Source organism: Martes martes (assembly GCF_963455335.1).
Source record: "Martes martes genome assembly, contig: scaffold_376, whole genome shotgun sequence".
Lineage (NCBI taxonomy): Eukaryota > Metazoa > Chordata > Mammalia > Carnivora > Mustelidae > Martes > Martes martes.
The window spans coordinates 1-12,213 of NW_027666416.1; the positions used below are offsets into that span (position 1 = coordinate 1).

The following is a 12,213-nucleotide window of genomic DNA, read 5'->3' on the forward strand; positions in this document are numbered from 1 at the left end:
GGGAAGCAGGCTCCCCGCTGAGCAGAGAGCCCAATGTGGGGCTCAATCCCAAGACCCTGGGATCATGACCTGAGCCGAAGGCAGAGGCTTAACCCACTGAGCCACCCAGGCGCCCCTCTATTTTTAATTTCTTAAGGAATCTCCACACTGTTCTCCAAGTGGCTGCACCAACTTGCATTCCCATCCAGCAAGAATTTAACTTCAGAGTTCAGTCTAAATCAATTATTCAGCTGCCTTATTTATTTATTTTAAAAGATTATTTATTTATTTATTTGACAGACAGAGATCACAAGTAGGCAGAGAGGCAGGCAGTGAGAGAGAAGGAAGTAGCCTCCCCGCCGAGCAGAGAGCCCGATGCGTGACTCCATCCCCAGAAGCCTGGGATCATGACCTGAGCTGAAGGCAGAGGCTTAACCCACTGAGCCACCCAGGCACCCCCAATTTATTTATCTTTTAAAGTTTTTTTGTTTTTTTTAAGTGCTCTCTATACTCAATGTGAGGCTCGAACCCACAACCACCAAGGTCAAGAGTCCCACCCTCTATGACTGACCCAGCCAGGTGCCATTCAACTGCCTGATGTAAATTAGTCTCAAGACTTCTCTTTTTTTATTTTTTAAAGATTTTTTTATTTACATACGAAAGAGAGAGTGTGTGCAAGAGTATGAGCAAATAGGGAGGGACAGAGAGAGAGGGAGAAGCAGGCTCCCCGCTGAGCAGGGAGCCCAATGTGGGGCTCGATCCTGGGACCCTACGATCATGACCTGAGCTGAAGTCAAACACTTAACTGATTGAGCCACCCAAGTGCCCCTCAGGACTTATCTTTTAAGCATCCTTCTATGCCAAATTATTTTAAAGAACATGAAATACCAAATAGGCACAATATGACATGCACAAAAATTAACATTGTTAGTTCAATTGTCTCAAGCAATTCTACACATAATTCTTTTTTTTTAGTCTTTTTTTTTTTTTATAAGCACATAATGTATTATTAGCCTCAGGGGTACAGGTCTGTGAATTGCCAGGTTTATACACTTCACAGCACTTACCATAGCACATACCCTCCCCAATGTCCATAACCCCACCACCCTCTCCCTACCCCCCTCCCCCGGCCCCCCTCAGTTTGTTTTGTGACATTAAAAGTCTCTTATGGTTTGTCTCCCTCCCAATCCCATCTTGTTTCATTTATTCTTTTCCTATCCCCCAAACCCCCCACGTTGCATCTCCACTTCCTCATATCAGGGAGATCATATGAGAGTTGTCTTTCTCCGATTGACTTATTTCGCTAAGCATAATACCCCCTAGTTCCATCCACGTCGTCGCAAATGGCAAGATTTCATTTCTTTTGATGGCTGCATAGTATTCCATTGTATACATATGCCACCTCTTCTTTATCCATTCATCTGTTGATAGACATCTAGGTTCTTTCCATAGTTTGGCTATTGTGGACATTGCTGCTATAAACATTCGGGTGCACGTATCCCTTCGGGTCACTACGTTTGTATCTTTAGGGTAAATACCCGGTAGTGCAATTGCTGGGTCATAAGGTAGCTCTATTTTCAACTTTTTGAGGAACCTCCATGCTGTTTTCCAGAGTGGTTGCACCAGCTTGCATTCCCACCAACAGTGTAGGAGGGTTCCCCTTTCTCCCTCCTACATCCTCGCCAGCATCTGTCATTTCCTGACTTGTTAATTTAAGCCATTCTGACTGGTGTGAGGTGGTATCTCATTGTGGTTTTGATTTGTATTTCCCTGATGCCAAGTGATGTGGAGCACTTTTTCATGTGTCTGTTGGCCATCTGGATGTCTTCTTTGCAGAAATTTCTGTTCATGTCCTCTGCCCATTTCCTGATTGGATTATTTGTTCTTTGGGTGTTGAGTTTGCTAAGCTCTTTATAGATTTTGGATACTAGCCCTTTATCTGATATGTCGTTTGCAAATATCTTCTCCCATTCTGTCAGTTGTCTTTTGGTTTTGTTAACTGTTTCCTTTGCTTACACATAATTCTAAATCTTCCCAAAGTTGGTAATTACCTAATGAGAAGACATTGGAGATTACCTTCCTGAGGACTATGGTGGGGGTCGGGGGTGGGTGGGCAACTCCTTCGGTGATGGAGGTTTCGGAGAAGATTTGTGTGTGTGCTTCTTTCAGGCCGGGCCCCTTTTTGTAGCTGCTATGATGCAGACTCAGACACTTACAAGGTGGGGACCAGATTGGCCACAGCCTGGGGTCTGAGTCCTATCGTAACTCAGTTTTCGTCTTTGTCACCAATCACTACCCATTCTGTGGCACTTGTTTGGATTCAACATATTGTCTATTTGCTGCTTCTCTTTTTAAAAGAGAAAGAAAAGCCGAATATAACTTTGACTCTCTCCAAACTTAACTACTAATAGCCTACTATTGACCCAAAGTCTTACAGATAACATAAAATGTTGATTGATACACATTTTGTACATTCTATTATTACATATGGTGTTCTTCCAATAAAGTAAGTGAGAGAAAATGTTATTAAGAAGTCATAAGGAGGGGCACCTGGCTGGCTCAGTGGGTTAAAGCCTCTGCCTTTGGCTCAGGTCATGATCCCAGGGTCCTGGGATCGAGTCCCACATCAGGCTTCCTGCTCAGCAGGGAGCCTGCTTCCTCCTCCTCTCTCTCTGCCTGCCTCTCTGCCCACTTGTAATCTCTGTCTGTCAAATAAATAAATAAAATCTTTTAAAAAATATTAAAAGAAGTCATAAGGAAAAGGGTTGCCTGGGTGGCTCAGTCGATTAAGCATCGCACTCTTGATTTCGGCTCAGGTCATGATCTCAGGGTGGTGGGATAGAGCCCTGTGTCTGCTTGAGATTCTCTCTCTCCCCCTCTCCTCCTGCCACTACCCCCCATCTAAATAAATAAATAAAATCCTTAAGAAGAAGAAGGAAAAAGAAAACATTAGGAAAAGAAAACATATTTACATTACTGTACCATATTTACTGAAAAACATCCGCATATAGGTGGACCCAGGCAGCTCAAACCCGTGCTGCCCAAGGATCAACTCTATCAGCCCTGTGACCTTGGGAAGACATTTAACCTCTCAGTGCCTCAGGTTTCTCAGCCATAAAGTGCAGGGGAAAAAAGGACCTGCCCAGAGGGTTGGTCTGAATATTGAATGAGATCACCTGTGTCCAGCCCTCCAGAACAGTGCCAGGTCTACGGTAAGCATGGCTTAAGGGTTTGCTGTAACTGTCATTGTTATCACCATCATTCTCACATAGGGCACTATTCACGGGGCATCTAAGTGGGTTCTACATGTGTGATGTCATGTCTGACTCAGGGCCACAGCTTCCAAGGTCATTCTCTTTTTTTTAAGTTTACTGTTACTATTATTATTTTTTAGTAATCTCTACACCCAACATGGGGATTGAACTCATGATCCCGAGATTAAGAGTCACATGCTCCTCCAACTGAGCCAGCCAGGCACTCCCTAAGGTGATTCTAATGACCCATGTCACCCCTCTGCCATGTCAAATGTTCCCTCTGCAGGACAATGCTTCAGGCATGGCCTGAGTTCCAAAGCCCACAGTTTCTACCATTGTGTCCAAGGTTTGGGTGTTTTGTGAGATGTGTTGATGGCCCTTTAAGAGGCGGTAGTTGGCTTCCGGTTGCCATGGAGACAGCTGGCCGCAGCCCGGGTAGCAGAAGGCAGCATGTCCTCTAAACTTCAATCCGCAGGTGGGAAGAGGGCTGTTGGTACTGGAAATTGAAGAGCCATCTTCTCCTCTTCTCCCCCACCATTCTCCTTGAGGTGGCCTTGGGGATTCTGCTTTGGGGACTCATGTCCCGCCCCTGTCCCTCTCCCCAAGATTGCCATCTCAGCCTCTCCTCCCTCCCTAGTCCCCAAAGCCAAGGACAACCAGCCCTCAGCTGAAGAGAGTCTGCCAGCCCCAAAGGCCAATGCTGAAGCCATCCACTTCCTCAGCACCCTCGGTGAGCCTGGACAGTGGGGGCGGTGGGGGCACAGATGTGGAGAGGAAGGAAGAGAGAAGGCCCAGACCTGGCACTGTCCCTCTCAGCCTTGATTCCCCTGGGACTCAGAAAGGGTTCAAGGGTTATTGATTTTTTTTTTAACACATAAAGAATTTTTTGTTTTGTTTTGATTTTTTGTGTGGTTTTTAAAAAGATTTTATTTATTTATTAGAGAGAGAGAGAGAGCATGAGCAGGGGGGAGAGGGAGAAGCAGGCTCTCCACTGAGCAGGGAGCCTGACGTGGGCTCCATCCCAGGACCCTGGGACCATGACCTGAGCTGAAGGCAGATGCTTAAGTGACTGAGCCACCCAGATGCCCCAAAAATAGTTTGTAAAGATTTATTTATTTGAGGCACCTGGGTGGTTCAGTCAGTTAAACCTCTGACTCTTGCTTTCAGCTCAGGTTATGATCTCAGAGTCCTGAGATCGAGCCCCATGTCAGGCTCCCTGCTCAGCCAGGAAGTCTGCTTGAGATTCTCTCTCTCCCTCTCCCTCTGCCCCTCCCCACCCAGCTCCTGGGCTCAGGCTTATTATTCTCTCTAAAATAATAAATAAATAAATCTTTTTAAAAAATAAATAAAATAAAAGATTTATTTATTTATTTATTTGAGAGAGAGCACAGAAGGAGAGGGAAAAGCAGACTCCCCGCTGAGCAGAGAGCCCGACATGGGGCTCCATCCCAGGATCCTGAGATCATGACCTGAGCCAAAGGCAGAGGCTTAACCCACTGAGCCACTAGGTGCCCCTATTTGTTGATAATTGTCAAGAGAAAACCCCAAGGACGTGGGGACTCAGGGTGGTGGTGGGGTCTTTACCTGCTGTCTGTTGTACAGGCTAACGGAGGGGAGGCAGGAGCTGCCTGGGACCCAGGAGACAAGGAAGGGGTGGGTGGAGACGGTGGGTCCCTGCAGGGGGGAGGGTCTGAGAGTTGAGACCCAGGAGCTGGGGCTTTATCTGTGCCCATGGGAACCCCCCACCCCCAGAGCAGGAAGAGCTGCAGATGCTGCTGTTCTCTGAGACTCTGGCCATGGTCTCAGACACGGGGGAGCCTCAGGGAGAGCTGACCATTGAGGTGCAGAGACGGAGAAACAAAGACGAATTTGGTGTGATGTCACACTGCCTCTTCGTGCATGCCTTTAGCCGTGGCTTCATGGACAAGATGCTCTGCGGAAACTCCCTCCTGGGTAGACTTGTTGCTGCCTGATGCTTCACCTCCGTCCTTCCTCCCACCCCTCTCCACCCCCATTCCTAGGACCTTCACTCAGGACCCACCCTTGACTTCACCTTGGGACCAGAAGGCCCCGGCCAGGAGGGTGTGGTGTGTAGGAGGTGGGGGTGACAGGGATGTTAATCACAGCCGCAGCCTTATGACAAGAGCACCTCTTAGTTTCCCTGCAGTCACAGTCCCCCTGAGTCCTCCAGCCTGGGCCCCCACCCTCCCACCCTGCGGTCTCCCGGCCTGTCGCCTGGGATGAGGTCGTAGTGACCGCAGCCTTCCCCTCCTGCCCCAGGCTACCTCTCATGGAAACTGCATGTCATGGAGCAACATAGTCAGGATTTCATCAAGGTACCCCCTGGGGCCCCAAGCCTAGACCTCAAACCAGGGTGAAAGAACGGAGAACCCAGGAGGGAGGGAGGGAGAGAAGAATGGGGGGACTCAGCGGGATGTCACCCTCAGCTCTCTCCAAGTTACCCTGTAATCCCCATCACACTTGGAAACCAATTCATCTGGGGCAACAGGTTGCGTCTCACGACCTTCTAATACGCAAACCCTGGGTCCAGTCCACCCGGGGGCTCCCCAGGCTGAGAGCCCAGTAGCTCCCTGAGGACCATTCGGGCCAGCCCTTCCCAGAGCCTGGCCTTTTCCAAGGGCCCGTCACCCCCTCACCTCCAAATTCTCCTGCTCTGTGCCTCTCACACCCAGCCCCAGCCACTTCATTAACTTCTGGAACAGGACCAGTTTTACACACTGGAAAGTACTCGTGCCTAAGAACTTTCCCACAGAAACCATTCCCCTCTTTTAAAACCCGTGTTCTGAAGGCCATTTGCTTTTTAACTTTATATTATACCCTCATATGCCTTCTGGTCTTGAACTTCGCTACAAAGCGAAGATTTTCTATTCAAATTTCCCTCAGTTTTCTCATTTCTAAAGGAGAACAGGGCAAGGCGACCTGTGGGGGTGCTGTTCATGTTCAAGGCCAGGCCAGCTCCTGCTTCTCCCCTCCCTGCTCTGGCCCTTAGTTCCGCGTCCTCCCCATGGAGAGGAAGATGACTTTGGTGAAGCAGGATGACCAGCTGACCATGACCAGAAGTGTCAAGGAGGGGGAGGTAAGGGCGAGAGACAGGTAGGGGCCGTTCCCCACATCCTCTTCGAAGCCAAGAGCAGGGGCCGGATTGTGTTAGGACGGGAGCCGGGCATGGAGACTCAGCAAGGACCCTATATGAGCCCAATACCTGGCTTTCCCGTCCTCCCCACCCCTTCCCAGATGGAAGTCCCTGACCCAGACTTTTCCTGAACAGGAAGTCAAGACCGAAGTGACTTTTATCCCGGGGAGCTCAACCACAGGCTTCATCTCCGAGGCTGCCAACCTGGTGTTGCTGAGGGTGATGGCCTGGCGGCAGACGGTGCCCAGCAACGCCCGTTTCCTGGCCTTGGACACGGAGGGCAAACTCTGCTACTCCACTTACGTGAGGGGTCTCCCTGGGTGGGGGACTTGGCCTCGGCGAAAGCCAGGAGGGGCACAGAGGTCGTGAAGCAGGGGAAAAGACAGCTGCAGGGGAGGAAGAGCAGGTGGGCTGGGGCCCTGCCAGGGGGACTTCCAAGGGCAGGAGAAAGCAAGTCTTCATGTGTTCGAAGATCACGTGGGGGGCAGGTGGCGTGAAAAAGAGGACCCAAAGCGGGGAGCAGTTGAGAAGCAAAGCTTCTTGCCCAGAAGTCAGTCCAGGAAAAATAAACATAGCGGAGGGCTGCTTTTAAAAAACGTATTTTTTTAACATCAGGAAATGCACCATTTCCAACTGCATTTTTATTATGTCTCAGACCTGAAGGGTTCCTTTTTTTTTTTCTTTTTCTTTTCTTGTGGCTAAAACTTCATGATCAACATACCTAGGACTTTCTGCCATGTGAGATTTTAAAGCTATGCTTCTAAACACACATTTTGGGGGCTGATTTGACCAACTTTGTAAATGACATTCCAGTCTTTTCTGTCACAAACATGACAAACGGCAATGTATTTGATATAAACAGGCCCATGTCACTTCCCCCACCTTCTCTGAAACACAGGTCCTGCATTAGCCCCTTTTGGCCCATGTCTGCAGCTGCTCCTGGCGTTTTGTTTTTATTTATTTATTTTTTAAAGATTTTATTTATTTATTTGACAGATAGAGATCACAAGTAGGCAGAGAGGCAGACAGAGAGGAGGAAGCAGGCTCCCCGCTGAGCAGAAAGCCCGATGCAGGGCTCGATCCCAGGACCCTAGGATCATTACCTGAGCTGAAAGCAGAGGCTTTAACCCACTGAGCCACCCAGGCTCCCCTCCTCGTTTTAAATTCTAACAACAACAGGGCAGCCTGCCTGCAGCAGCAGGGGTCACAGATCTCAATCGAGCCCCCTCCTCAGAGCATCGTGGACCCCTCCCTCAAAGAGCCCCCCCACGCTCCCCGCCCCCCTCTCCTCAGGCTCACACCTGTTGGTTGATCTCACCCCTGTAACTGAATCTGCCAACCAGGAGAACTTGGTCATCAAAATGAGGAGGGGAGCGTGGGGCAAGTTCGCACAGAACTGGCTTTCTATAAGGGGACCCCCACTTAACTTGGGGGTGCGATTCAAATCCTGTGGTGGCTGAGGGCCTGGACAGCCAAACATTGTTTGCCACTGATAAACAAGGAACGAAGCAGCAAGATGGAGAAAAGGGCCAGGGTGAGATTTGGGGGAGATGCTGGTGGGCAACAGCCTCACTTCCCTCCCTCTTATCTTGGCTGCTGCCAGCAAGATCTGGGCTTCCAGAAGATCCAGGTGGACCGCCAGCAGGTAGAGGTGTTCATCGTGGAGCAGACTGTCCACTCAGTGAAAGGCATCCCCAATTCCTGCCAGTTCTACCTGCTGTCGGATGGGTGAGCTACTGACAGTGGGCGTTAGGGGGCAGTGTGGAGCACAAGACTGGGAGCTGGATCCTGGGGGCCGGCATGGGGCCAAGGAAGACTACTGTCTCTGGGGACACCACCAGGAAGAGGGCCCCTTGCTTTATCCACATCATTCACTCTTTTCCACATCATTCACACATTTACTCCTGATTCGTACCATGTCCAATCCGTGCCCTATGGGTACGCTTTCCCTGATGCAGTCATTCCCAAACCTCACCAAGGAGCCCTGAATGGCTGAGAAAGTCAATGCTGACCTCACAAGGCCTAAGGCACGGTAGCTAAAGCAGCTGCCACCGCTGGGTATAATACCAAAAAGCACCAGGTCTGAACAACGACACTGGGTAGAATCAATGTGCGTTGGGGGGAGAGGGGGACATCCTGGCACATTGCCAAGCTGTCACTAGCCCAGCACAGGAGCGAAATCATGAGAAAATTGGGGAGGGAGGGGGGAAGAATCTGTTTCTTGAAATTTCCAAAGAGGTATTGATAGAATCATCACATTGGGAAAACAAATAATCGGAACATCATTGGCTTTCCTTATTTGATAACTTAGCATGTTGTTTCGATTTGGGGGGTCACGAAGCAGGAGGCTCGAGAGGTTTTTTCTTTTAAGATTTTATTTTTATTTATTTGACAGGGAGAGACATCACAAGTAGGCAGAGAGGCAGGCAGAGAAAGAGGGGGAAGCAGGCTCCCTGCTGAGCAAAGAGCCCGATGCGGGGCTCGATCCCAGGATCCTGAGATCATGACCTGAGCCGAAGGCAGAGAGGCTTAACCCACTGAGCCACCCAGGCGCCCCTCGTTAGTTTTTTAGTGCACACCAGCACACATCTCCAAGGGCACAGACAAGACCCAGTGTGAAAAGCGGGGCCGTTATCCGGGGACCTAGGAATGAACATGACCCTAGAACTCCGAGATAAGTGGTGTTGGGGAAGCAGCAGCAAAGGGAGGCCCCCAGGACCGCTGTCGGGGGGGGGGGGTGAGCTGGTCTAGGAAGACTCTCACTCTCACACCTGCGTTGTATTCCAGGCACCTGGCCAAGAGAATCCAGGTGGGTTCCCCAGGGTACTGCCTGATCACCCAGATGCCTATCTTGAGGGAGAAGGGTGAGTGAAGCCGCTGGCTGGTGGAGACTTCATGAAGGAGAGGTGGGGAAACCAGGGACGTTCCGGGGTGCAGAGGCTGCACTGAGTGGAGACGGGGAAGTTTTGCCCTCCAGCCCCTGACTCCAAGGCCATTAGGGGAGGATCACTTTGCAAGGACCCCCTTCCAGCAACTCCGGCCATCTGAGCAGAACCCGGGGCTCCACCTGGGACTGCAATTTGAGTATTCTTGGGCATCCCCCTGTATCTGGGGAAGGTTCTGGCGTGAGAGAGTGCCGCCTTCCTCCCTCCGCACCCAGATGAGATTGAGCCTCGCCCCGTATTTGAGAAGAAGCCCCTGGTGTGGGAGGAGGATATGGAGCTCTACTCGAGGTTCGTGGACCGGAAGGTGAGGAGAGGCTGCAGCCAGCCTGGGGTCTCTATTCCCCGCTGCGCATGAATTCCACCATGACCGATGCCTCTTCGCGCCTGCTTGAGAGGCACACCGGGACGGCTGGGAGGCCCTCCCTGGAGCGAAGGGGGCGGCGGAGGGGTGCTCCCGGGGCGCGGGGTCCCGGGTCCCGCTCAGGCTCGGTCCCCGCCAGGAGGAGCTCCGTCTCAGCCACAGCAGCTATCTGCGGCAGCACCCGGAGGCCCAGGCGCTCATCTCGGACTTCCTGCTCTTCCTGCTGCTGCGCCAGCCCGCAGACGTGGTCACCTTCGCCGCGGAGTACTTCGGCCCTTTCGCGAAGCGCCACCCCCCGACCCCCGCCTTGCGCTCCTCCCACCGGCCCAGCCCCTTCCGCTCGCTGGACCCCCGGGACCCCTTGCACTAGGCGGGGCGCGGCGGGCGGGGACCCGCAGGAAGTCGGGCCGTCGCCGGGGACGCAGCGGGGAACTGGAGGGACTCACCCGGAGGCGCGCCTTGCGAGCTGCGGGTTTTTTTTTGGGGGGGGGGGGGAATAAATGGGCCCCATCCCCGCAGTTCCTCTGTGGGCGCGGGAACCTTCCCTGGCCAGAGTCTTGTGTCTTAGCTAAAAAGAGGAACTGTTAACAGAGTCTATCCATCGAATTTCACGCTTCTTCCAAGATGCTATAATCAATACTCCCATTTTACGGGTAAGAAAAGAGAGGCGCGGGAAGGTTAAGGAACTCACAGAGTTCGTACGGAGGACGCGGGAGTCAAACCTGGACGTTGGATGCTGACGTTAGATGCCACACTCTTAGTCACTAGGTTCGTAGGGATAAAGGGGCAGGGCTTCTTGGTGCCCCGAAGCATAAACCGAATTACCTTTCTTCCCGCCCCCACCCCACCCCCACCAAGAAAAAGAGCAGGAGCTGGTGGGGGATCCGGACCACCATGGGCCTCGCTCATCACCTCTGAAGCCTCCCAAGACACGTGGGCCGCCAGCTCTCACACTCCACCTCCTTTTCCACTGACAGGAACCCCCAAGTTGCGTGCAGGGTCCCCAGTTACCGGCTCCCTGAGAAAAAAGGATAGGCAGGGAGTCATCGGCTCCAGTCTGGCCAATGGCTTGTTTCTGCCCAGGGCTGGCCGCGGCTCTTCGGCAAATATCAGGCAAGCTTCTCCAGGACAGCTGGTAACAGGCGTGCAGGCTGCATCCCCCCACTTACCTACTCATGGGTCTGCCTCTTCCAGCTGAGGGAACCCCCGACTTCCCCGACCCCCCAACCTCTGCCCTGCAATGAGGGCAGCCGTGACTCCAGTCTCAGGGCAACAAGGCTTCATGGAGAACTATCACTTGAGTTGAGCCTTAAAGAGTTTTTCCTAAATACCTTTTTTGTCCTTATTTCAAAAGGAATGCATGTTCATTAGAGGAAACTGAGAAAAGTGTGCTGAACCAAAAGAAGAAAGTGAATTCACCCCAGTTTCTCAGCCTAGAGGCAGCTGCTCTTAACATTTTGGCAAATATGCTCTTTACTCTTTTTTTTTTTGATGCATAAAAGTGGCCCATGTTCGTTCAGCATTTACTCTGTGAAGTAGTTGTTTGCTTGTTTACTGTCTTAACATTACCTTTTTTTATTATCGAAGTATAGTTGCAATACAATGTTATATTAGCTTCGTGTTCAGCACGTTCTTAAAATTCTTTTTTCTAAAGACGGTTTGACTTTAGGGGTGCCTGGGAGGCTCAGTGGGTTAAGCCTCTGCCTTCAGCTCAGGTCATGATCCCAGGGTCCTGGGATTGAGCCTCCCATGGGGCTCTCTGCTCTACAGGGAGCCTGCTTTCTCCTCTCTCTCTGCCTGCCTTTCTGCCTACTTGTGATTTCTCTCTCTGTCAAATAAATAAAGTCTTTAAATAAATAAATAAAGCAAAGATTACTTTGCTTTAAAAAAAAATAAAAACTGTCTGACTTTAAAGATTTTATTTATTTGTCAGAGAGAGAGAGAACAAGCACAAGCAGGGGGAGCAGCAGGCAGAGGGAGAAGCAGGCTTCCCGCTGAGCAGGGAGACCCATATGGGATTCAATCCCAGGACCCTAGGATCACAACCTGAGCTGACGGCAGACACTTAACGACTGAGCCATCCAGGTGCCCCCATGTCAAGCACTTCTACATAAAATGTTTAATCTGGTCTTTAAAACTCAAACGGACTTTTCTTTTTTGAACAAAAATGAAATCATACAGTAATACATGCTCACTAACTGATAATTACATACTTAATTGTATTCTTTAAATGTTTCAAACTTTACATATAAGGCTGGAAACTTCTGGCCCCAATTTCTTCATGTTTTGTAACTTTTTTTCTACATTATAACTGGCTTTCTTTCATTTAGCAGTGTATTTTGAAAGAATTCCATGACATTATACAGTCTTCTGTTTTTGATGGCTCTACCATAATTTTTTTAAAGATTTTTAAAATCCATTTTTAGAGAAAGAACACGAAGGGGGAAGGAGCAGAGGGAGAGGGAGAGAGAGAATCCTCAAGCAGACTCCACACTGAGTACAGAGCCCAATGTGGGACTC

At 50.5% G+C, this 12,213-nt stretch overlaps 1 protein-coding gene across 1 annotated transcript; it reads left to right on the top strand.

Annotated features, from left to right (window-relative positions):
- Positions 1-3,683: 3,683 nt before the first annotated feature.
- CATIP (ciliogenesis associated TTC17 interacting protein) lies at positions 3,684-11,018 on the top strand (the record flags this gene model as incomplete). Its single annotated transcript, XM_080831589.1, is given in 10 exon segments — positions 3,684-3,737; positions 3,741-3,963; positions 4,986-5,186; positions 5,514-5,569; positions 6,244-6,330; positions 6,523-6,690; positions 7,991-8,115; positions 9,175-9,251; positions 9,548-9,636; positions 9,833-11,018. Coding segments are annotated over 10 exon segments (1,311 nt in total). The 3' UTR covers positions 10,064-11,018.
- Positions 11,019-12,213: the final 1,195 nt, after the last annotated feature.